The sequence below is a fragment of the Dromiciops gliroides genome, chromosome 4 (assembly GCF_019393635.1).
Source record: "Dromiciops gliroides isolate mDroGli1 chromosome 4, mDroGli1.pri, whole genome shotgun sequence".
In the NCBI taxonomy this organism is placed as follows: domain Eukaryota; kingdom Metazoa; phylum Chordata; class Mammalia; order Microbiotheria; family Microbiotheriidae; genus Dromiciops; species Dromiciops gliroides.
Genome location: NC_057864.1, coordinates 14328445 through 14353667, shown reverse-complemented (window position 1 = coordinate 14353667; position 25223 = coordinate 14328445). Strand labels below are relative to the sequence as shown.

General features: G+C 43.1%; 1 protein-coding gene across 1 annotated transcript in view; it reads left to right on the top strand.

Annotated features, from left to right (window-relative positions):
* Window positions 1–25223, top strand: part of CACHD1 (cache domain containing 1) — a 235725-nt gene that overhangs the window by 71738 nt on the left and 138764 nt on the right. The window contains exon 2 of the mRNA XM_043963374.1: window positions 19552–19614. Coding sequence (XP_043819309.1) covers window positions 19552–19614 — 63 coding nt within the window. The remainder of the gene's footprint in view (window positions 1–19551; window positions 19615–25223) is intronic.

Below are 25223 nucleotides of genomic sequence, written 5' to 3'. Positions count from 1 at the left end.
TGCAGATTGCTCCCCTCTATGATGGGACAGCTTTTGAGAGCTGCTGCAGCTTCCCTACCTCTTGCCTGAACAATCAGAGGAGTCTCTTGATGGGACCCCTGCCTCTTTATTCTCTTTCACCACTCCACACAGTCCATCCTCCATACAATTGTCAAAGTGAGAGTGATTTTTCCTAATCAAAGGGATAGCCCTGTCACTCCCTTACTGGGCAAACTCCACTATCTTCCTCTTGCCTCTAGAATCAAACATAAGCCTTGAAAGCCTTTCACAACCTGGCCCCAACCTACCTTTCCAGACTCTTGGTACATTCCTCCCCTCCTCGACTTCCTTTGGGATTTAACCAAATTGGTCTTCTCTCTGCTCGACACAGGAGGCATTACATCTCCCATTTCTAATTCTCAGCACTGGCTATGTCCCATTCCTGGTATGCTCTTTCTTTCCTCACCTTTGCCTCAAGACAGCTGAAGCTTCATTTTCTATAAGGCCTTGCCTTATCCCCCCAACTGCTAAAGCCCTCCCTAGCTACCTTGTATTTAACTATTTGTATCTCAGTGTCTTTATTTTTATTTGGGACATACATATATAGTATGATGTGTAAGGGGGAGGAGTCATTGAGTAGTTTGATCAGTTACCCCACCCTATTTAAAGGAAATAAAATACATCTTGAGAACTCCTCTCAACCCACCAACCAACCAATCAAGCAAAGTGGTTAGACTTAATTCTGAAAAGTCCTGGAAAGCCATTAGATCAATGGGAGTGACTTTTCACTGGAGGGGCAGTTAGGTTGGTTGAGGAAAGCTGGTTGTAGCTGTGGTTTGCCTTTGAGCTAGAGGGCTCATTTTGAAGCTGAGAAGTTATAGCATCAGGCAGTGGAGAGGACGATGGAGAAATACTTCAGAGAAGGAATTTCTAGGAAGGGAGATGAGATCTTGGCTTAGACTTCAGCCTCCTCCTTGATCTAGTCTTTCCTGTTCCTTGCTCCCTTTCCCACCCAGAGACCCACAACAACTAGTTTTCTCATGGAGGAGGGCAAGACTGTTTATATGCACATTCAGTTCTAGTTTAGCTGCCAATCCAAGTAGCTCCCCTTTCGATGCCCAGTAATTGGTAGCAAATAGCCGTAGATGATCTATCTACATTGTCTGTATTCCAGATTGGTGCTCTCCATTATTCATGCTGGAAGCAGCCTCGACAACCATCTCACTGGGGAACATCTCAGAGGGTCCTATAAAAATTGGACCCTCCGTGGCCAGTTCCACATTGCACACACCTCTTGTTTCCTAGAAAATGTATTCTCCTTGAGAACAGATATCGTTCATGTGTTGCATTTGTATCATCAGTGCTTAGCATATAGTTTTGTTGTGAAGTCGTTGAATCTGGTCTGACTCTTCATGACCTCATGGACCACAGCACGCCAGGCCCTTCTATCCTCCACTGTCTCCCAAAGTCTGTCCAAGCTCATGTTCATTACTTCCATGATTCTATCTATTCGCCTTAGCCTCTGCCATTCCCTTCTCATTTTACCTTCTAGCTTTCCTAGGATCAGGGTATTTTCCAATGAATCCTTTCTTCTCATTATGTGGCCAAAATATTTAAGCTTCAGCTGCAGTATTTGCCCTTCCATTTAACAGCCTGAATTAATTTTTTAAGTATTGACTGATTCGATCTTCTTGCTGTCCAAGGGACTCTCAAAGGTCTTCTCCAGCACCACAATTCAAAAACATGGATTGTGCAGTGCTTAGCTTTCCTTATAATCCAGCTCTCACAGCCATGCATCACTCCTGGAAAAACCATAGCTTTGACTATATGGACTTTTGTCAGCAAGGTGATGTCTCTTCTTTTTAGTATGCTGTCCAGATTTGCCATAGATTTCCTTCCAAGGAACAATCATTTTTTAATTTCATGGCTGCAGTCTCTACCTGCAGTGAACTTTGAGCCCAAGAATATAAAATCTGACAGTTCTTCCATTTCTTCCCCCTCCATTTGCCAGAAAGTAATAGAACCAGTTGCCAAGATCTTAGGTGTTTTTTGTGTTTTTTTTTTTTATGTTAAGCTTCAAGCCAGTTTTTATACCTCTTCTTTCATCCTCATCAAGAGGCTTCTTAATTCTTCTTCACTTTCTGCCATTAGAATGGTATCATCTGCATATCTGCAATTGTTGATATTTCTCAGTAACCTTAATTCTGACTTTTGATTCATCCAGCTTGGTATTTTGCATGATGTACTGTGTATATAAGTTAAATAAATAAGGTGACACTATATAGAAGTTGGGGGTTTCCAAGAGCCCCTACCTGTGTGCTCCTTATTCATTATCAGCCAGATATAATTTCCTTTAATAAAGGGTATTTATTAAGAAGGTATGGGGGCAGCTTGATGGAGCAGTGGATAGAGCACCGGCCCTGGAGTCAGGAGTACCTGAATTCAAATCTGGCCTCAGACATTTAACACTTACTAGCTGTGTGACCCTGGACAAGTCACTTAACCCCAATTGCCTCACTAAAAGAAAAAAAGAAGAAGGTATAACAAGGGGGCAGCTAGGTGGCACAGTCGATAGAGCGCTGGCCCTGGATCCAGGAGGACCTGAGTTCAAATCCGGCCTCAGAGACTTAACACTTATTAGCTGTGTGACCCTGGGCAAGTCACTTAATCCCAATTGCCTCACCAAAAAAAAAAAAGTATAACAAGGACAGTTATTACAAAAACAGTCCCCCTTCCCTCCAAGTCAGAGGCACATTCTCCCCTTGCACATATATACAGTGTGATGCAGTATTATATGGTAGATAGGGGGCTAGCTTTGGAACCAGGAAAACCTGGGTTCAAATTCTGCCTCTCACATACTGAGAGTATGATCCTGAACAAGTCATTTGAGTTCTCTGAACCTCAATTTTCTCATCTCTAAATGAAGGGATTAGGCTAAATTAACTTTGGGGTCTTATTTGGCTCTAAGGTTGTGACTTTACGAATTGCTACTTTGGAGGAAGATATTGGTTTGGTTTTCTACTTAGTGAGAATCTTAGTTGAATAGTTTGGGATTTAGCCAATCAGTGCAGACTTCTGAACCCCAGTTTTATAGACTAGATTCCAGGTGTATTTCTCCTGAATGGATTATTTCTTCATAAAGATATAGTTTCTTTCTGGGCAGGGATGTGGTCTCCTAGATTGTTAACCCTCACCAAGCTAGGCTGTAGATCAGCTATTCCAATTACCTTATTGTACAGATAGGGAACCTGAGTAAGAGAGGTCATATAGAAGAATTGGGTCTAAAATCAGGGTTTCTGGGAGTTAGAGGTAACTGGTTGAACAAACCTTGGCAAATCAAGGACACCAGAACCTTTGCCATTATATTTCATAGCCATGAATTCCTACTTTGGCATCTCCATCAGATGTTTGTAAAACCTCTAAGGCAACAGTGCACCAGGGATTGGAGATTTGCCTATGCAGGCATTTGTCCTCAAAGGCCCTCCCCAGCATGTAGGGATTCCACCCACCTTTTGGAAGAAAGGTGCCCATTTTCTTGAAACTGAGACTGTTGGGTAACTGTGGTTATAGTCCGTGAAGGAGGGATTACGATAATAGATTTAGGCTATTTCCTCATCTAGTCCTACTCTCCCACTTTACAAAAGGGGAAGGTGCTACTCCAAGTGTTGAAATGACTTGTCCATGGACAGATAAGCTGGGATTCAAACACAGGTCTGAGTCTACTCCTGTCTACTACTCTAACCACTGCAAAGTGAAGCAAGCAGTACTAGGGAAATGATGTACAAAGGACCACGATAAACTAAATGAAAACCACAAAAACAATAACAAAAGTGAATCCAAAGCACTACGGCAAAAAGAAATGTCTTAAAATGTCCTCCTCTAGACCAGGAGTTCTGAATCTTTTGTTTTGTTGCGGCTCACTTTGGTCTGGCAAGAACAGTGGATTCCTCAGAGTCATATTTTTAAATGCATTAAATCAAATACATTGGAGCACAAAGCAAATCGGTTATGTTAAAATACAGTCATCACAGTATTTTTATTCTAAGTTTGTCAGCTCTTGCACTAGACTGTTTCAGGAAAGTGGGTTATTAGGTTTTGTAATCAAGGAGGAGAAATGATATATCTTTCATTATAATCTGAGAGTCTAGAATCTCCTTGTCTTTCCTGATCTGTTAGAAAGCATCCCGCTGAATACTGGGCTTCTTACACACACACACACACACACACACACACATATGTCTACGTCACAGACATACACACACACACATACATACAGTTGGTTTCAGTCCTTCAGTCATGCCTGACTCTTTGTGACCCCATGGACCACACCATGCTAGGCCCTTCTATCCTCCACAGTCACTCAAAGTCCGTGCAAGCTCATGTTCATTGTTTCTATCTGTCCTATCTCATCCTCTGTCATCCCCTTTTCCTTTTGCCTTCTATCTTTCCCAACATGGGGGGGGGGGGCGTTGTTTCCATTCAGGCTGTTATCTGGCAATTTTTTGCAGTTTGGAATCCCAGGAAATGATATAGTTAAGAGAATCAGGGAAACATTTATGACATCCTATTAGCATCTCTCCATTTATTCTACAAATCAAGTGTAAATATTTTGATTTATCCCTTAAATTTTGACATTTAAACCCTTTTTAGCCTCTCCTGATTTACATTTAAATTATTACCTTTTGAAACCCCAATTCATCCTATTCATACTTGATTTCTGCCTGTTTACTAAGCTTCTGAAATTATTTCTACCACTTTTGGTTGAGTTCCACAAAAACAAAATTATAACTTCAGCGAAAATCCCTGGATAACAGTATGGATTTTCTAACCTCAAGTAGTTGTCCACGTGGTTCGAAAAGTACTCCCCACAATCAGATTCCATGAGAGGAAGCTTAGTTTAATGAGAACAGGGCAAGATCTGTAGTCAGGAGAGACCTGGTTTAAATCCCATTTTACAGACGTGGAAACAGAGGCTCAACTTGATCAAGTGACTTGCCTAGGGCCCCAAAGGAAGTGGCAGAGCCAGAATTAAAACCCACTTATCTATGAACAAGGCTGCCCATTTTTCTCCTTAATTATCTTAGTTTTGAGACCCTGGCCCAGTCACTTAAACCCGCTAAGCCTGGCTTTCATCATCTTGCCCATCATCACGTCCTGTTGTCTCCCCACCTCCCAACCCCCACCATCAACTCCCTTTTGTGTTATCTTCTCTCGCCAGAATGTAAGCTCCTTGAGAGCAGGGACTTGTCTGGCTTGCTTATATTTGTATTCCCAATGCACAAGGTTTGAATAAACCCTCATGTTTGAATAAACCCTCACTCTACTATATCACTTTGTCACTCTGTGGGTCTCTGTCTGTAAATTGGATCTAATAATAGCACTGGCTTAACAGGATTGTAGTGATTTTCAACAAGACACAAAGCCTAAAATACAAAAAAACTATGGATTTGGATGGTGTGGCCCTGGGTTCAAATTGTGTGACCTTGGGTGAGTCCTTTAACCTCTTTTCATCATCCATAAAATGAGGGGGTGGGAAGGGTTCCATTGGCAGTTTGGTAAAGCCTATAGACCCCTTCTCAGAATCATGTGATTCATGTTTTCAAGTAGGAGATTACAAGGGAAACCAATTATATTAAAATATATGTTTTATATTTTACTTTGCTAAGTAGTTAGGTAGAGTCAGGAAGAACTGAGTTTGATTCCTGCCTCAGTCACTTACTAGCTATGTGACCTTAGGCAAGTCACTTCACCTGTTTGCTTCAGTTTCTTCATCTGTAAAGTGGGAATAATAATTGTGATCTTTGGAAAGTATTTAGCATAGTGCCTGGTGCATAGGAAGTATTATAGAAATGTTAGCTATTGGCTGTTACTATCATTACCAAGAGGGGAGAAGAAAACACTCACTGTTAGGGCAATATTTGAGTTGAGTCTTGAAGGCAGCTAGAGATTCCCTAAAGTCAAAAGTCTAGAGGGAGGGCATGCAGGTGAGAGCATCAGGCTGGGCAAAGACTTGGAAGCAGGAAGCGGGCTGCCTTTACAGGAATGAAGGAAGGTGGGGGGTTGTGGATGTTCTTTCAGAAATGACTTCATATTCCAACAGTGCCTACACATCCTCTTTTCTTTTCTGGAGCTGGGAGACAAAGCACCAGAGAAAAGCCGCTGGCCCTTTCCTTGGACCAGAAAAAGCCTTAAGACAGATTGTAAAGGGATCTCTTTAGCTGTAGCTGTGCCACAGTTCAGAGCAGCCCAGACACCACTGGACTTTATGGTCTCTGATGAACTTGAAGCATTTCATGGATTTCTGGCATCTGCTTTATTTCTAGGACATGCTTAGAGTTGAAAAAAAATTATCATTTCTTTCCCAGATAAGCTTTTAAAACATCATACAATGCAGGTGTGGGGAATCCAAAACAGGAAAGGGAGAAGGGTCAACCAAGCTATTTTAGGTAAAAATGGGGCCAGGGAGAAGAGAAAAAAAATCACTTACTTTTCAGAGAAAGTATGTTTTATAATGAACAAAGAACAGTAACCCCCATCACTCCAGACATCAATCAATCAATCAACTGGTAATTATTAAGTCCCAACAAGTGGCGGGCATTGGGCTAAGCACTAGAGATCCAAAGACAGGGGAGAAAACCAAAACCAGCCCCTGCCTTCAGAGAGCTCAGTGTAGGGGAGGGGACACTATGCAAACAGTGATGGACAAACAAGACATATGCAGTCTAAATTGGAAATGATCAAAGAGGGATGGCACCAAGATGAAGGAGGATGGGAAAGGCTTCTGGAAGAAGATGGGACTTGACCGAGAATGGAGCCAGAGATGAAGAGGAGGAGGAAGAGGGAAAGTGTTCCAGGCATGGGGGACAGAAAAGGAAAACACCTAGAGTACACAGAGCGAGGGTCAGATTTGACAACCAACAAGGAGGATGATATCACCGAAAGGGGAATATTGATGCACTGCCTCCTGGTGGAAGGCAATAACATGTGGCATTTCTGGGGAAGGGAGTGGTGCCCCTCCACCAGAACCTCTTCTGGTTGTGTCATTTCTGCAGAGACTGGTGGCCAGGAAGCCTCTTCAAGGTCAAAGGCATGGAAACTTGAGCACTCTGGAAAATGCATACCTCCACACAACGCATACATTGTTCTTCTACCCCCAATTAGCCTCTGGGAGGCATTAGAACTGCCTTGTTATATTTGGAACAATGCTTTATGACTTTAAAAATAGTTTCTTTGTACTATCCTAATTTCAGCCTTACAAACCACCATGTGAGGTATGTAGGTACCTGTCGGTATTTACAGGTGTTTGGGGTACAGCTTGGTGGCACCAAAGTGCATAGAGCCTGGAGTCTGGAAGACTCATCTTACTGAGTTCAAATCCTGGCTCAGACACTAACTGTGTGACCCTGAGCAAATCACTTAACCCTGTTTCTCTGTTTCCTCATCTGCAAAATAATCTGAAGAAGGAACTAGCAAACCCCTCTGGTATCTTTGCCAAGAATATCCCAAATGGGGTCATGAAGGGTCAGACATGACTAATGGACCAAAACCCCAAACCAAAGCAAGTGTTACTATCTCCCTTCAATGGAAAAGGAATCTGAGACTCTCAGAAAGGAAGGGATTTGCCCAACAGTAGATAATGTGATGGAGGTAGTTTTTGGAGTCAGGTGTACCTCGGTTCAGGTGCAGCACTCTTTCCCTGGTGTCTCATCACCCTCTCTTGATGCCTTTGGGGTTTCAAATGGAACTCACAATCTATCTGAAGAGCTAGTAATGGAATTTGCCATGGAATATTAAAATTAGGAGGAACCTTAGAACTTGGAATGTTACAGTAGGCGTTTGTAAATCAAGGAACCTCCCAGGACCTCAGTTTCTTCATCCGTAAAACATGAACTTTGGACTGAATGACATCTGAGGTCCCTCAGAGCCTTAAATCTGTTGATCCTTAAGCCCTGAAGTACAATAAGATTTTTTTTTAATGAAAGCTTTGTGAACACTGTAAACAGACTTGTTCTAGAACAAGAGAGACAGAGACAGAAAGGTGTGGAAAACCTTTGCTAGGTCCTGGGTACCCTCTTCTTCAGACCTCAGCATTCCCCATGCCCTGCATCCTTTTGATCCTACAAAGTTTCTAAAGGGTTCCTGGTGTTTTATTCACATTTTAACCTCAGTGGATCTGATAGAGCCCAGTCACGGACAGGCTCCATTCATTGCTTTGGCCAAGAGTCCTCCCAGGCTAATCAAGAGGTGTGGGGTAATCCTAAACTGAGTTGTCTCTAATGCCCAACCCTCATGCTTGCTGGGGTGGGTTTTCAAATGACAGTGCTTTACTTTGGAACCGGTTCATGCTGGACAGTTTCTGGATTCTGTGGCCTGTCATGGGAAATCCTTTGGATCCCATTAGAAATCATTCCTGGCAATAAGAAAATCAAACTGGGGGCTGAATGAAGCCTTCAGGGGAATGACAGGTCCATTCTGACCAGCCTCAGTGACTGGTAAATAGTGGAATCATCTTCTGATTGAATGAATCAAACCTGGTTCTTCTTCTTCTTCTCCTCCTCCTCCTCCTCCTTCTCCTTCTCCTTCTTCTTCTCCTTTTTCTTCTCCTTTTTCTCCTCCTCCTCCTTCTTTTTCTTCTTCTCCTCCTCCTTCTCCTTCTTTTTCTTCTTCTCCTCCTCCTCCTCCTCTTTCTTTTTCTTCTTCTCCTCCTCCTCCTCCTTCTTTTTCTTCTTCTTCTCTTCCTCCTCCTTCTTCTTCTTTCTTTTTTTTTTAAACTTTTAATGCCAAGATCGGGGAGGGGAGCCTTCCAGCATCTCATTAAATTTGCAATTATTTACCCTTTATCTATGATATTCTGCTATTGCCTTTGCTTAACTGTCTAGTTAAAATCTGGCAGGCCTGGGAGTGGGGCGAAATCAGCCTCCCTGACCATCTCATTAAACACTCCCGTAATTGTCCCTGTCCCAGGGAAGGCGAATTCTCCTGCCATCTGTTAAGCAGACTCAATTAAATAGTAAGGCTGGTGGAGGGGGTGGGGCTGTGGGGGAAGGGAAGGGATGGGATGCAGATGCTCATAATACTCGGGAAGTTGGCCCTGTGAGCCACAGTTTTAGTGTTGGCTTGGTTGGGGGGTGCGGAGCAGGGGCCAAGAAATGGGCTCAGCTGCTTTTATAAGTGTCTGAAGTTCAATTAACTTCATAGAGGCCTGAAGTCTGGGCTTTTTGATGCCGATGGAGGCAGGTTTGCAGTGGGTAGAGGGGCAGCATCTGCTGGCCCTGGGTCTCATTCAGACCAGCCCCAGCAGTTGCACCCAGAAGGCAATGCCAATTGCCAATGAAAAGCTGCCTCCTATTGGGAGATGGTCTGGGAAGCGGAGGGTGGAGTGTATGTCGGGAATTGTGGAGGACCAATTAATCTGTAGCCCCAGGGAAGGCTCGGGAGACCTCATCTGTGGCTGCTTGCTGGTGACTCCGCTCCTCCATTGCTGGGATTCTGGGCTGAAGTCAGGATTCATCTTTGACTGAGGGATCCTGGCTGAGGACTGGGGGGAGGGGGTTCTGTGCATTCCAAACCCTTTGCTTTCTTCATTTCGGTTTTTGAGCCTGGATCCCCTGTTTCACTCAGTATGGAAGGAAGTGCAGTGGCCGGTCATGAGGAGATCCCGTGGCCGATTGTCACGGCTCCTGTTCTGACCCGGGCTGGTTCTCGCCTCCTTAGGCAGCCTGGGCCAGCCCTCTTCTCCTAGGATGTGTGTGTGTGGGGGTGTTCACCATTTCAGTGCCAGACTTAGTGAGGACATTTGATGGGCTTTAGCCCTCCTTCAGCTCAGAACTCCTGAGTCCAAGCAATACATCAATGCCAGCATCCGTAATCGGCAATAATCCTAACAATTAACATTCATATGTTCCAGTCACTGTGCTGAGCACTTCTTACACATATTATCTCACTCGGTTTTCACAACTCTGGGAGATAGGTAATATTAATAGCCATATTTTACAGATGAGGAAACTGAGGCAAGCAGTCTTTAAGTGACTTGCCCAGGATCACACAGTATCTGAGGCTGAATTTGAACTCAGGTCTCTCCTGACTCCAGACTCAACACTTTGTCCACTATACCACTCAGCTGCCAGGTGTCCAACACTATGACAGGCTTCAATTTTATTTCTTAATCAGAAAGCATTCACTAAGATTTTTTTTCCAAGTATTTTTCTTATAAGTTGTTAGTACTACTGTTAGCATCATCATATCATAGGATCAGGCAGCTAAGTGGCACCATAGTGGTGGGCTTGGAGTCAAAAAGACTCATCTTCCTGAGTTCATATCCAGCCTCAGACACTTACTAGCTGTGTGACCCTGGGCAAGTCATTTAACCATGTCTGCCTCAGTTTCTTCATCCATAAATATGAGCAGGAAAAGGAAATGGCAAACCACTCCAGTGTCTTTGCCAAGAAAACCCCCAATGAGATCACAGAGTGTCAAATATGACAGATCATAGAATGAGAAGTGAACATGAATCTAGGGGTAAGCAAGTCCATCTCAACCCCCTCCCCACCTTTTTACAGATAAGGAGACTGAGACCTGGAGATGTTGTGACTTGTCCAGGCTCAAACTAGTAAGAGTCTGAAGTGGGATTTGAACTCACTAGGACAGCACCATTATTTCTATTCATAGATATGAACTAATAAAACCACACTTGTATCTGTCATCAACTTGCTACGTTGGGTAGAACACTGTACTTGTAGTCAGAAACACCAGGGTTTCAATCCCACCTCTAATACTCAGCTTCTTACTATTAGGAATATGAATGGCTTCCTTGAGCCTCAGTGTCTTCACTTCTAAAAGGGGAATGATAACAGCTGTAGCCCCTGATGCCCAGGGTTGCTTGATGTGAGGAGCTTAACTTAATTATGTAAATGACTTTGTAAGTTACAAAGCTCCATATAAATGTCCTTCAGTACATACTTTTGTTGTTTGAATCCCTTAAATAGAACTGTGTTCCAAGACACAAGGAAAGGTCAGTTTGGGGTTGGGGTTTGCCCTGTTCTCATGAACCATGGGAAAAATAATTCTTCCTTGATTTTTGTCCTTTGATGGGTGGGAAAATCCTTTGATGTAAATGGAAATTGACCAGTGTTGCTGACTGGTTCACTTAAAACATTTCTTCCAATCCCCAGCACAGTATGATGGAAAGAACTGGGTTTGGGGCCTAGAGTTTCCTGGCTCCTCCCTTTACTACCTGTGTCCTCGAGTAAATCATTGACCCTCTCCAGGCTTCAATTTCTTCAGCTGAAAAATGAGAAGGCTTAGACTTGATGGCTCCCAAGACCTCTTCCAGCTCTTAGCCTAAGATCTTAGGATCAAATGCAACAATTATTAAGTGCCTACAATGGGACTTTGATATTCGCCAAAGATACAGAGGTTAGAGGGGGTAAAAATGGTCCCTGCCTTCCATCATCTTACATTCATTCAGTATAGCCTAATTAAGTATAACACACACACGTGCACATGCATGTAGGTTAAATTATTGTTGTCCTGTAAGATAACAGTGTTATTATCTTTAAAATATTTACATTGAGCTTTTAACTTAGGAGACTAACCATTTGGGGGGTTAGATTGTAGCAATGTGCGACTGTATGTGTGTGGACTCCATTCACAATCCCCAGGGCTTTCCCAAGGCTGTGTTTGAATGAAAAGGTTCAGATTTCTGAAATGCCTTTGGTCCTCTGAGAATGGGGCTAAGAGTGACAGACTGAAACTGAGGAGAAGAGAAGGTCTGACTTTTCCTAGAATCTCTGCACACCAGTAATTGTAATCCTAGGTGCATTTTATCCCTATTGGTAAAGTACCACATGGGTCAGATTCTCAGACTTTTCTTGTAGCAGCTCATGCTACTGGTATTTCAAATCCCTCATTCCCACGATTCTCTCCTTTTGAAAAGTCCTCCTGACACCTTTGGGTGCCCCCTTGGCTTCCTGGCCAGCATTTTAGTTGCTTTGTCTGTTTCTAAATGGGCTGGCTTTCTGTTACCTTCACAATTTTGTGAAACAGACAGGAAGACAAACTTCATTTGGATAGTTTTTTTGATATCTGTAATGTAAGTCAGGTGTGGTGATCTCATCAGCTTCCATGGATTTAATGATCAGCTCCACGTTGAGGACTCTCAACTACCTGTCCTGCCCCAGACTCTCTGCTCACCCCTAGTGTCACTTCTTCATTTGTCTCTCAGACATCTCAATCTGAATGTCCAGTAGACATCTGAAACTCGTTATCTTTCTACTTAAATCTGCCTTCTTCATCTTACCTTTCCTATTTCTCTGGAGGACCAACCACACCATCCTTCCAGTCCCTCTGGCTCCCAACCTAGAGGTCATTCTGGACTCCTCACTGTCTCTCACTCTGCCCTTTTCCAAAATGGTGCCAAGGCCTATTGATTTTTTTTTTTTACCTTCATAACATCTCTTCCTTCTGACACTTTCACCTCTTTGGAATGGGCCCTTATCACCTCACACCTGGATTTGCAATACCTGCTGGGGGGGGGGGCTGCCTGCCTCAAGTGTCTCCCCAATCCAGTCCATCTTCCATTAAGGGACCAAAGTGACTCTCCTAAAACACAGTCTGACCATATCACCCTCTCCCTCCAACTCAATAAACTGCAGCGGCTCCTGAACACCCCCAAGATAAAATACAAAATCCTCTGTTTGGCATTAAAAACCCTTTCTAATACCCCTGCCCCCACTCCCGATTCCCCCACACCTTTCCAGTCTTCTTATACCTTATTCCTCACCATGTGCTCTTCGACACAGTGATGCTGGCCAGGAACAAGACATTCCATCTCTCTGTTTGCTCTCAGGCATTTTCTCTGGTTGTCCCCCAGACCTCCTTGCCCTAAATACTTGTTCTCCCTTCTTGGCCCTACATACTGACCTCCCTGGCTTTCTTTAAGTCCCAGCTAAAATCCTACCTTCTACAAGAAGCTTTACCTAACATTTCTTAATTCCAGTGTCTTTCCTCTGTTAAAAATGTCCTATTTCTTCCGTATAGAGCTTGCTTTGTATATATTTGTTGGCTTGTTGTCTCCCCGATTCGATTGTGGGCTCCTCAAAGGCAGGGACTGTCTTTTGCCTCTTTTTGAATCCCTGGTACTTAACACAGAGCCTGTCACATAGTAGGCTCTTAACAAATGTTTGCTGATTGATTGATTAGATGGCCTAGGCCAGTGCTAATGTTGGACAGGGAAAAGGAGAGAGCAATAAAAAATCCCAGATTTTTTCTGTCTGGGTAACAGCAGAGTTGCACCATTTACCCTGGATAAGGGAAGCAAAACTCAAGAATTATTGATAGAATTCCTGGCACATTGGAGTAGGCATTGATTTCGAAGTTAGAAACCTGGGGTTCAGATGCAGACTCTTGCTGCTTACCTTCTTCATGACCTTGAGCAAGTCAGCTTGAGCTTCCGTTTCCCTGTCCTTAACATGAAGGGGCTGATTACTTCAGAGGTGCCTTTTAACTCTCAGGGTTTTTATGCTTCTTGGGTGCTTGAGCATTCTTTTTCAGAATCATGTTTTTAAATGCATAAAATTAAGTGTCTGGGATTCCAAAGGAAATCAATTCTATTCAAATGCAGTTAGCAAGGGGCAGCTAGGTGGCGCAGTGGATAAAGAACCAACCCTGGATTCAGGAGCACCTGAGTTCAAATCCGGCCTCATACACGTTACACGTGCTAGCTGTGTGACCTTGGGCAAGTCACTTAACCCTCATTGCCTCGCCAAAAAAAAAAAATACAGTTAACAAAATATTAAATAAACAACTTCCCAGACTTTGGGCTAAGAACACCAGTTCTAGAGGCCAAGATCCTTTGCATTATGTCTGGTAGAGCATGTAAGTCCCTTGAGGGCAGGCACTCCAAAAGTCACTTTTGTTTTCTGCCCTCCAGTCATGCTGTTGTTGTGTAGCCCTTTCAGTTTTATAGACTTTTAGTGACTGTGGGATCTTCTTTGCAAAGATGCTAGAGTGGTTTGCCATTTCCTTCTCCAAAGGAGAAGTGTACTGTACACAGTAAATGATTAATAAAAGCTTGTTGCACTGGAATAGAATTATTATGGCCTCCTTAAATAAAGGTTCTATTTAGAACTTAAGATGGTCCATTTATCACCAGCCAGCTGTGTGTCAATAAATGTCTCCTGGTATTATAAACACTAAGGAGAAAGTTGAACCCAGTCACTGAAGAATTCTTATCTTCTGTGGGTCAATGGACCTTTTTCCAGAAGCAGCTGCTGCTCACTTTGGAACATGGTGAGAATGTGGGCACTACTGTGCCCATTTGCCCATCCACATTGGAGACCAGGAAACTTATTGTGTATTAGCAGCTCTCGACTTTTTTTGTGTGCTGGATCCCTTTGGCCTCCACAGGTCTTCTCATGTTTTTAAATGCATCAAATAAAATAGAATTACATCGACAACCAATGATATGGAAACAGATGTAATTCCCCCCCCCAAGTTCCTGCCCCCCCAATCTATCCACACACCTGTGCCCCCCAGGTTAAGAGTCCTTATTTTTGAGGATTCCTGTTCAGATATGAGTTAGACTAAGTGCCTTTCTGGCTCTTTTTTGTGCTGAAATTTGAATTCTCCCAACAGATATACTCTATCTCTTGTGCTGGGAGAGTGGAGGGAGGGGAGGGGGAAGACATTAGCTTCAATTCACAAAAAGAAGAGAATTTTATTTTTCCTTTCTTTTTTTTGTTTTGTTTTGTTTTTTGTTTTTGGCAGGGCAATCCGAGTTAAGTGACTTGCCTAGGGTCACACAGCTAGTAAGTGTCAAGTGTCTGAGGCTGGATTTGAACTCAGGTCCTCCTGAATTCAGGGCCAGTGCTTTATCCACTGCACCACCTAACTTAGAGAAATAGCCCAGTTTTTTGGGGGGACACTAAAAACTACTAGCTGTGGGGTCAGAGGTCCTGGATTCAAATCACCCCCTCCAATGTGGATGTTCAATGTGACCTCAGGCAAGTTAGTTCTCTGGTCTTCCTGGGCCTTCCATTCTGTCATCCCCCACACAAAGGGGTTGGACAGCTAGCCCCTGGGGTGCCTACCAGCTTAACCTACAGCTGCCCCTCTGGTCTTACCACTAGACTATTATTATTCAATGGACTTTAACACCTGTATGGGCTCACCTCCTCCCTGGCTCTGAAGTCAGACCCTAGCTTCTAATCCCAACAATCTGGGTGACTCCAGCTATCCAATGGGGTTGTATGACCTTGAGTGAGTCACTTCATCTTTTCTAAACTTTAGGCAATTTTCTAGACTAAGCTACCAATTTAGAGGTCACTGGGATCCATACTGGGAGTGCTTTCTACTAGTGAGAAAATCACAGATACTTCATATAGTCCCTTGGTTGTAAGTAATGAGAAGATTCAAAGAATTGGGGAGTTTGAAAGCTGTCTTTGCTTAAGCACTTATTTCCATTTGAAAACTCTGCTCTGCTTACTGTATGCCATATATCAGGCTCAGCCCTGAGGCTTAGCACCAAAGTCCCTGTCCTCTGGGAGCTTACATTCTGATAAGGGAAAACAGCACAGAAAGGGTGTGGGAAAGCAGGGGGACGTGGGATGACACACTGAGAACATGGTAGAAAGCACAAGGATAGGTAATCATGGATTCAGAGAGATGGGTAAGCCAGGCAGGACAGGTTGATGATCTTGTCCAAAGCCCACAGCCTGTCACAGGTGGAGAACCTAAACTCTAGGAAAGGAAAGTGACTTATTCAAGATTGGATAGCTAAAGAAAAAAAAATAATCAAGCTAGCATTTGAGCTTAGGGTTTCCAGAATTTGTTTCATTTTAGGTCAGGAAGTGGGCAGCTAAGTGGTGCCACATTGGATAGAAGTCAGGAAGACCTGGATTCAGATCCAGTCTCAGATACTCACAAGATGTGTGACCCTGGACAAGTCACTTCACCCTGTTTGCCTCAATTTCCTCATCTGTAAAATGAGCTGGAAAAGTAAGTTACATACCACTGCAGTATCTTTGCCTAGAAATCTCCAAATGGGGTGACAAAGAGCTAGATACTACTGAAAAACAACTAAAAAACTAAAATCAGAAGTTCTCTATTTCTAACACCTAGATATCCCAAACCAGTACTATTTACCTTCCAGGGTTGGTGAGAGTATCAAATGAGATAATATCTATAAAGCTCTTTGAAACTTAAAAGTGATATATAAATGTCACCTATTGTCATCTTTTATTTTTGTTATTATTGTGACTATATTATAATTACTATTATTTCATGATTCACCACTGAGTCAGAATATGAGTTAAATCTCAGCTCTGTAATTTACAACACCCGTGTAATTTTGGGCAAATCATTTACCCTCTTTGTGCCTCAGTTTCATCATCTGTAAGATGGGGGGGGGTGAACAAGGGGAACTCTGAAGTTCCTTGAAGATCCAAATCTTGGGAGTCCATGAATCCCACACTTTAATCCATTTTTTAAAAACTCTAACAGAAAGTTTTCTTTACTAAGCTCCTTGGTTTTCTTGCATTTGAAATGTGTTTATGTTGCCCTCACCTTAGATTCCTAAGCACTTAATGAATTTGGCACTTCTACTCAACCACAACTATGCAGGTGTGTCGAGGCCACTGGGCAGTTGTCCCAGGTACTGATGAATACTTGGCAGGTGGAGAAGGAGGACAAAGGAAATTTTGGCTAATGGCTCCAGGTCAGACCTCAGACTGTTTTGGGATGTGATCTATGGGCTCTCAAAGGCATTAACTTAAATTGGAAGACAGCTTCCTTTTCTTCTCTGACACCCTCCCTATATAATAATACTTATAGTAACAACAAGAATAATTAATTAGCAGTTATTTTTCTGGACCTATGAATTCATCAGCCCGAGACTGCAGGTGGAGAAATTCAAACTCCCTCCTATTGTCACAGACCTGATAAGGCACTCAAATATTGCGTGACCTGGCCAGGCTCACCCAGCCAGCACATACCAGAGCCTGGACATTAACCCAGGCTTTCCTCATTTCAAAGCCAGCACCTTTGTCTGTGATGACAAACGGCCTGTCAAGCACTGTACGTTCTGATATTGCGACAACTCAGTTTATCTCCATAAAAGTTATTTGTTCAGGGACTCACAACCTGACCCATTCAACCTTGTTTTGAACTCTACCTTCCTGATCCCTCATCTTCAGGTGACTGTGTCCCTCCATACTGCCTTGTGCTTTGCTCAGCCCCAGAGGGTATAAGTAAGTATGGGTAGAAGATAGCCATATGGCTTGGTGAAGAGAGTGATGCACTCGGAGTGAGAAAGACCAAATTCAAATCTCACTTCAGATCCTTGCTAGTTAAGTGACTATGGGCAAATCTTGTATAACCTCCTGCAGCTTAACTGTCCTTTCCTGTAAAATGGGCATAAAGGGGCAGCTAGGTGGCATAGTGGATAAAGCACTGGCCTTGGATTCAGGAGGACCTGAGTTAAAATCTAGCCTCAGACACTTTATACTTACTAGCTGTGTGACCTTGGGCAAGTCACTTAACCCTCATTGCCCCCCCCCACACACACACACAAATGGGCATAAAAGACCACCAGCCTCACAGGGCTGTGAGGAAAGTCCCTTGCAAATCTTCTAACACTGTGGGTTTTGTTGTTGTTTTGTTGTTTGTTTGCTTTTGTGGGGCAATGAGGATTAAGTGACTTGCCCAGGGTCACACAACTAGTAAATATCAAGTATCTGAGGCTGGATTTGAACTCAGGTCCTCCTGAATACAGGGCCAGTGCTTTATCCACTACAGCACCACCTAGCTGCCCCATTCAGTACTGTATTAATAGGAGTTGTTATTAGAGGGAAATCATGGTATGTCAGAAGGAACCTTGAAGATGACACAGTCAAAACCCTTCCTTTTATAAAGTAAGAAGCAAGCCCAGAAATATGCAGTGATTCCCCCAGTGTCACAGAGGGAGCCTCAGTCCACTCCATGTTCCCTATGGATCAATGAATCCTCTGGGGCAGACAGGTCAGCACTAATATCTTTTTAGGGAAGACCACCCTTCATTTCAGATATGAATTGAACCAGATTCATCAGAAGTTAGAAGATCATAGATTTAGAGCTGGGTAGGACCTTGGAAGTCATCTAGTACAGTGGTAGCCAGTTCAAATGGAAACAAAAACTACAATTTAAAATTATGTTGGATTGTATTTTTTATTAATTTTGTTAAATATTTCCCAATTACTTTTCAATCAGCTTCCTGAGGCATTGTGTGGCAGCAGGCTGTATGTGTAGAGGCAGAATTTGAAGCCAGACCCATTGACTCCAAATCCAGCCCTCTTTCCACTGTAGGAAACTGCTCCAACTTTTATAATCTATGATCCAAAGAGAAAGAACATTAGCTTTGGAATCAGAAGACCTGAGTTCAAATCCTGGCTCTTACTGCCTGTGGGACCTATAGCAAATCACTTAATTACTCTGGGCATCAGTTTTCTTACTTGGAAAATGGTGCAGTTAGACCAGACGGTCTCTGAAGATTCTCCTAGTTATAAATCCCAGGGAGTGCTGGCAAAAGTCTAACAAGTGGCTCTCTGGGAGGGAGGGAGGGAGAGACAAAGAGAGACAGAGACAGAGAGAGAGACAGAGACGGAGAGAGAGAGAGAGACAGAGAAAGAGAGAGAGAGAGAGAGAGTGAGAGAGAGGGAGGGAGGGAGGGAGGGAGGGGATTAGGACTCAGACCAAAGGTAGAATCTTACCCCAAACACAATCTGTGTGATCCCATCCAAGTCACTTAACAACCAGAACCTCAGTTTTCTCAACTGTAAAATGGGTGTAATGACACCTGTAATGCCTACCTCCCAGTTGTGAGGCTTAAATGAGAGCATGATCATATAGACCTCTGTAGGCTTTGTGGCTTTATGTTAATTTCAGACATTATGATGGGAGGGAAGCTTTCAATATGCCCAGTTTGGGCTAGGAGAGGTAGGATGGTGGTTCAGTAAATGGAAAGGAGAGTGGAAGGAGGTGTGGGCTGGGAAAGCAGTGACCCTGACTGGGTAGGGATGGACCAGGCAGGGACATGAGGGAGCATGGAAAGAATCCTGTGGAGAGCTTTCTTTCATCAGATGTGTCTGTCTGTAAACAATTACAGCCATGAAGCATAGTCAACACCCAAATGAGAAACATGGCGGGCTGAGATCAGCCCATAAGGATAGAATGACAGAGGTGCCGGAAATCTATTATGAAGTACATTTTGGAAAATGAAAACTATCATGTCACATCTGGTTTACTTTACTGTAGTTGTGTGTGTGTGTGTGTGTGTGTGTGTGTGTATACTCACACTCGAGCTTGCGCATGTCCCTCTGTGTGCTGCTTATATAAGTATGATTGACTTTGGCTGGAATGTGGATTTCTCTATTGGTGCAAAATTTCAGAGTTTCAATTTGAAATATTTTTCCCCTGCCTTATTCCATTTGTTCCATAAACAACCCCTCTCCTGTCTCCTGTGTCCCTATGGAAATATTTGGATGTCCCATCTGGAAATTTGAATTTCTAAGTTTCTTCTTTTTTTTTCCTCCATTACAGCGCATATTCAACTCTTTTGTATACACTGAGAAGATCTCAAATGGAGAAAGTGAGGTCCAGCAGGTAAGTAGACCTTGGAATTAAACCATCTCTATTCCCTCCCTTCTTTCATGTGGAAGTGAATTATTGTTCTTGTGGGCCACCTTGCATTTTAATTTCATTAGCACTCTGCTGCACTTATGTCTTTAAAAATGTTATTGATATCTTATGTTTTTTACATCACCTACAACTCTCAATTATTCTTCCCCCCTCCCAAAAGTGATCCCTTATGACAAAAATAATAAGAGGAAATAAAAATAGTTTCAGGGGCAGCTATGTGGCGCAGTGGATAGAGCACCAGCCCTGGAGTCAGGAGTACCTGAGTTCAGATCCGGCCTCAGACACTTAACACTTACTAGCTGTGTGACCTTGGGCAAGTCACTTAACCCAAATTGCCTCACTAAAAAAAAAAAATAGTTTCAGAAAAGCTAGTCAATATATCAGAAAAGTCCGCTATTATACACTGTATTGCACACACATAATTCCTCACCTCTCAATGATGCCAGAGCCATGCCTTCTTCTACTCTCTCTTCTTTTGAGTCCAAGCTTGTTCATTTTCCTTTCCCAGCATTCCTGTTTGAATATGTAGTTATTATTGTTCTTTCCATTCACATTGTTATTGTCATGGCGTATTTTGTTTGCTAGGTTCTCTTTAGTTTTGCATCAGTTCATAGAAGTCTTCTTATACTTCTCTGTATTTATCATTTTGTACAGCAGAATAAGATTCCATTGTATTGATGTACCACAGCTAAAAAAAACTATTATCCAATCAGTGAGCAACTAATATGTTTCTTATTCTTTGCTACCACAAAAATTACTGTTATAACAATTATGGCTTATGTAGGGACTTTCTTTTTGGCCATTTGCCTTTTTCAGACAGATTAGCAATGGAATGGTCTTTGGGACAAAGAGTAGAGACATTTGAGCCACTCTCTTTGCATAATTCCAAATTGCTTTCCAAAATGATAGGAACTATTCACAACTCCACCCACAGAGCTGCACATATTTCATGCTAAGGTTTGAAAATTGAAGTAGGAGACCCTGGCTTCAGATAACAGCCATGTGACCCTGGCCAAGTGTCCTAACCTCTCTGAATCTTATCTGTATGGAATAGGAGAAATACAATCTCTTCCTCTAAGTTTCTTCCCCAGATGTAATCTCAAAGAGGAGTTTGGGATCTGATAGGCCCTTTACTGGAGTCTGTGGAGCTGGGATACTAAATCTTTTTTTGTGTCATGGATCTCATTGGGGATATCTACTGGAGTCTATGAACCCCTTCTGAGAATCATGTTTTAAATTGCATAAGATAAATATAATTAAGAAGTACACCAATTATATGGAAATACAATTTTTTTAAAGAAACGAGCAAAAAAAAAAAGTGTCTACAGACCCCAGGCTAATAATGCTTGACTTAAAGCTTACTTCAAAATAATTTCCTCTGGAATGAGATTTCTGGAAGAGCCAGTTTACGGAAGGCCCGTGAAGGACAGATCAGTAGATAGAATCAGTGCTAGCGAGTTCTAGATTTTGGTGACACTTTAACAGATGGTTCAGTGACTGGTTATGCTGAGGGCTGAGGAAAGAGCCCTGGCTTCAGTGTTTGAAGCCCTGAGTCCTGCCTCTTGGCTCTGTCCCTTATTGGGGCAAGTGGCCCTTTGTGTTTTGGAGAGCAGCTGGGGTTTACATGGAGTTGCCTTTGACCTTCCTTCTGTTGGCCAGTCTAGTGGCCTGGTTTGATCTCCCTCTCCCTTGTCCCTCCTCTGGGGGATAACATGGGCTTCCGCTCCTCAGAGCCCTTTTCACACAGAGAACAAGAGCTAACTTCAGTATCCTATTTAAGTGGCCAATAAATCTAAGCTGGTGGTAATATCTGCTGGATAGTGACACCTTCGCCCTGCCAAAAAGAACATTTCGTGATTTTGGGATCTGAACTTTGGATAAAACTATCTGTTAATGTAGATGATACTTTAAAAAACAAACCAGGAACGTGGGGCCCTAATTACCTGACAGTGCTGCTTACATTTTTCATGACTTGAATAGAGGGGAAATTGTGCTGCCAAGGAAACCATAGCAACCATGTTGGGAAAACAAAAGTCACTCAACTATCCGCCTAGTAGGCTGAAGCTTCTCCTAGATTCCATTCCAGAATATGTGTGTGTGTGTGTGTGTGTGTGTGTGTGTGTGTGTGTGTGTGTGTGTGTGTGTGAGAGAGAGAGAGAGAGAGAGAGAGAGAGAGAGAGAGAGCATGTGCATACAGAAAATCAAGTTTTTGATCAACTGTTCCTTGATTTAGGGAAAGATGGAAGCATAGCATGATGGGTAGAAGGCCTGACAATCAAGTTATAGTATGATAGAATTTAGAATTGGAAGAGACTTCCTCAGTCCTTTTCAGTTGTGTCCAATTCATTGCGACCTTATTTGGGGTTTTCTTGTCAGAGATAACGGATTGGTTGGCCATTTCCTTCTCCAGATCATTTTACAGATAAGGAAACTGAGGCAAACAGGGTGAGGTGACTTGCCCAGGGTCATCCAACTATTAAGTGTCAGGGTGGATTTGAAGTCATGAAGATGAGTCTTCCTGACTCCAGGCCTGATGCTCTATGTCCTAACTTCTTTTTTTTGTTTGTTTTTGTTTTTGTTTTGTTGGTTGGGCAATGAGGGTTAATTGACTTGCCCAAGGTCACACAGCTAATAAGTATCAAGTGTCTGAGGTCCCCCTGACTCCAGGGCCGGTGCTCTATCCACTGCGCCACCTAGCTCCCTCCCAGTGTCGTAATTTCTTAAACTGTGGGTCCCAACCCCATAAGGCATCACATAACTGAATGCAGGGATTGTGAAAAATTTGCCAACAGTAAAAGGCTATATATACCTATTTTATACACCTATATACCCAGGGTCATGGAAAAAAATTCTCAGGCAAAAGGGGGTCTTGAGTGGAAAAAGTTTAAGTGTAATATAGCACCATCTGGGAGCCTTGAAGAGACTTCAGAAATGATCCTTTCAGTAAAACTTCCCATTTAACAGATGGTGGTATTGAGGCCCAAAGAGGATCATGGGGTCATTGTTTTAGAGCCTGAAGGCACTTTGGGGGCCCTCTAATCCAAACCTCCCCTTTTTACAGATAAGGAAACAGAGGTAGTTTAATGATTTACCTAAAGTCACATGGGTAGCAAACATCCAAGGTAAGATTTGAACACATGCCCTCTGACTACAGAATTCATGCTTTTTCAGTGATATCATTATGTTTTCCTTAAGGGATTTGCCTAAATCCCCCCATTAGTGAGTTGTAGAGCTGAAATTCCAAACCAAGCCTTTTGACTCCCAGTTCCTAGGTTCAAGTCCTGACTAACATGTATTAGCTATATGATCATCAGTATATTGGATTTGGAGTCAGAAGACCCGGGTTCAAATCTTTGCTCTTCGTCCACCAACTTCTGTGACTTTGGAACAGTCCTGCTCTGCTCCTAACCTCTCTGGGCCTCAGTTTCCTTAAGTGTAAAAAGAAAGATTTGAAATAAACAACTTCAAAAGTCCCGTTCCTCTCTAAAATATGTGATATGATGATGCTAAGTCACTTAAGCTCACAGAGCACCAGTTGGCCATCTAAGACAGGTAGAGGATGGTTACCTGTCCAAGGCAGGGAAAGAGAAGGCACAAATCTTTGTCAGTGGAGGGGTTCCATACTGGGAGTTTCTCATGTTGATGAAATCCCACTCTAGAAGGGAAAGGAAGGAAATAAGCATTTATTAGGCGCCAACTTTGCTCCTTGCACCATCCTGAGCACAATGCAAATATTAATGATCCAGAGAAAGCATTCCAGTCCCTAAAGCAAAAAGGAAATGGTGTAAGAAGAAATTTAATTCAATGCAGTAGACATGTATTGAGTGCCTAATGTAGGCCAAGCACTGAATCTAGGAACACAAATGGAAAAATGAAAACAGTTCCTGCCCCTTGGGTAGCTCTTATGCTGCTGTGGGGGGAACAATGTGTACAAAGAGAATTATAAACAAAACATGAGCGTGTCTGAAAAGTACTTGGAGGGAGGAGGGAGTTGTGGGGAGGGGAGGAGGATGACCATAAAGCAAAGGAGCTGGGCTGCTGGTGAACCTCCCCTTTCTTCACCTTTTTCTAAAAGGACCATAATTGCCTTGGGTGTTATTGCTGAGGATTTAGATTTGATTTCCCAGGAAGGCTCTGGTAATTTCTGGTCCCCATTATTTGCTCAGGGAAAGAGCCAGCACGTTTTTGTAATTAATACAATGTTTCGTGAGCCATTGGATGGCTGACAGATGCTCAAACGTCCCGTGTCTACCCTGGTTCCTTCTCAATTGCTGAGTGCCCCCAATTGTTGGCTTCCCAAGTCAGCACGTCCAGTCCCTTCACCACAGCTTCTTCTCTTTCTTGTGTCCTGGACCCCTGTGGTAGTCTGGGAAAGCCCATTCTCCGAATCATGTTTTTAAATGCATAAAATGAAATCAGTAAGATTACCCCCAAACCTACAATTATTAAAATACTTTGCAAAATATTAGAAAAAATGTTCACAGACCCCAAGTGAAGAACTCATGCTTTAAACCTGTGTTGGGAATATGATGACTGCCCATGAGGTCCCCTTACCTTTCCCTCTCCCATTTCAGGATGCCCTGGAGCCAAGGATCGTCTCTTGATCCACATCTAGTCTCCGGGTTCTTGTCTAATCGGGGATTCGTCTGTAGGTGGTCTACTTTCTGGACACATGCCTTGTCTCTTTTTTACTTGAGGACAGATCCTTAACCACCTGTCTGGTCTCCAGATGGGATATATGTGGTATTCAGGGAGGGCGAGTACACTTCTGCTATGAGGGCTTACCCAGTCCTTTTCAGGGCTACTCATTCACTCTTGGTGTCCACCTGCCACCCAAGTCTCACCTGCAGCTCCAGGAAGCTGTAACAGCAGCCACACCCCAGTCAAACTGTCTGGGCAGACAAGTTAAACCAGGCTTAGGGTAATCGACAGGCCTCAAACCTCTCAGTGAGTTAGGGGGATGTCTGCCTCAAGTGTGTGAAGACATCCCCCCCCCCCCCCGGCAGAATGGGTGGATGAGGAAAGTTTGCTCCAATAGCTGTGAAGGCAGCTAAAGCAGGCACTGTGAAGTGCTTAGAGCTTGGGCAGACAGTGAAGATGCCAGTTATCCACTGCACCCCATCACACATCATCAGGCTCTTGTGATGTTTAAAATCTAATGTGTGGCCGCCTTCAATTAGAAGCTTCAGCACCAGCCTTTAGGCATTAAGCATTTATTGAAGCATACTAGGTATTAGAAAAAAGAGAACACGTGGAGTTAAGAAAGTTAAGAAAAGGCCTATCTACCCTAGAGTTCCAGCCTGGTCTGAGTCTTCCTCAAGTCCCCCACCAAGAGCCTGCTTCAAACAGGAACTGCTCTCAAACTGAATGTGGAAGCTTTTTATAGGTCTGGAGCAGAGGCGGTCCTTACACACTGCTTCAAGCTGATTGGTTAGCATCATCCAAATCCATTGCTTCACTGGACTTGAAGGTGGTCTCAGTTGAGTTCAAAGTCCTTAGCTTCTGAGAACAATACCTTCTTAAGGTCTAGCCAGGTAAGGATACAATCTAATTAATTAGAAGTAGGCTAATCA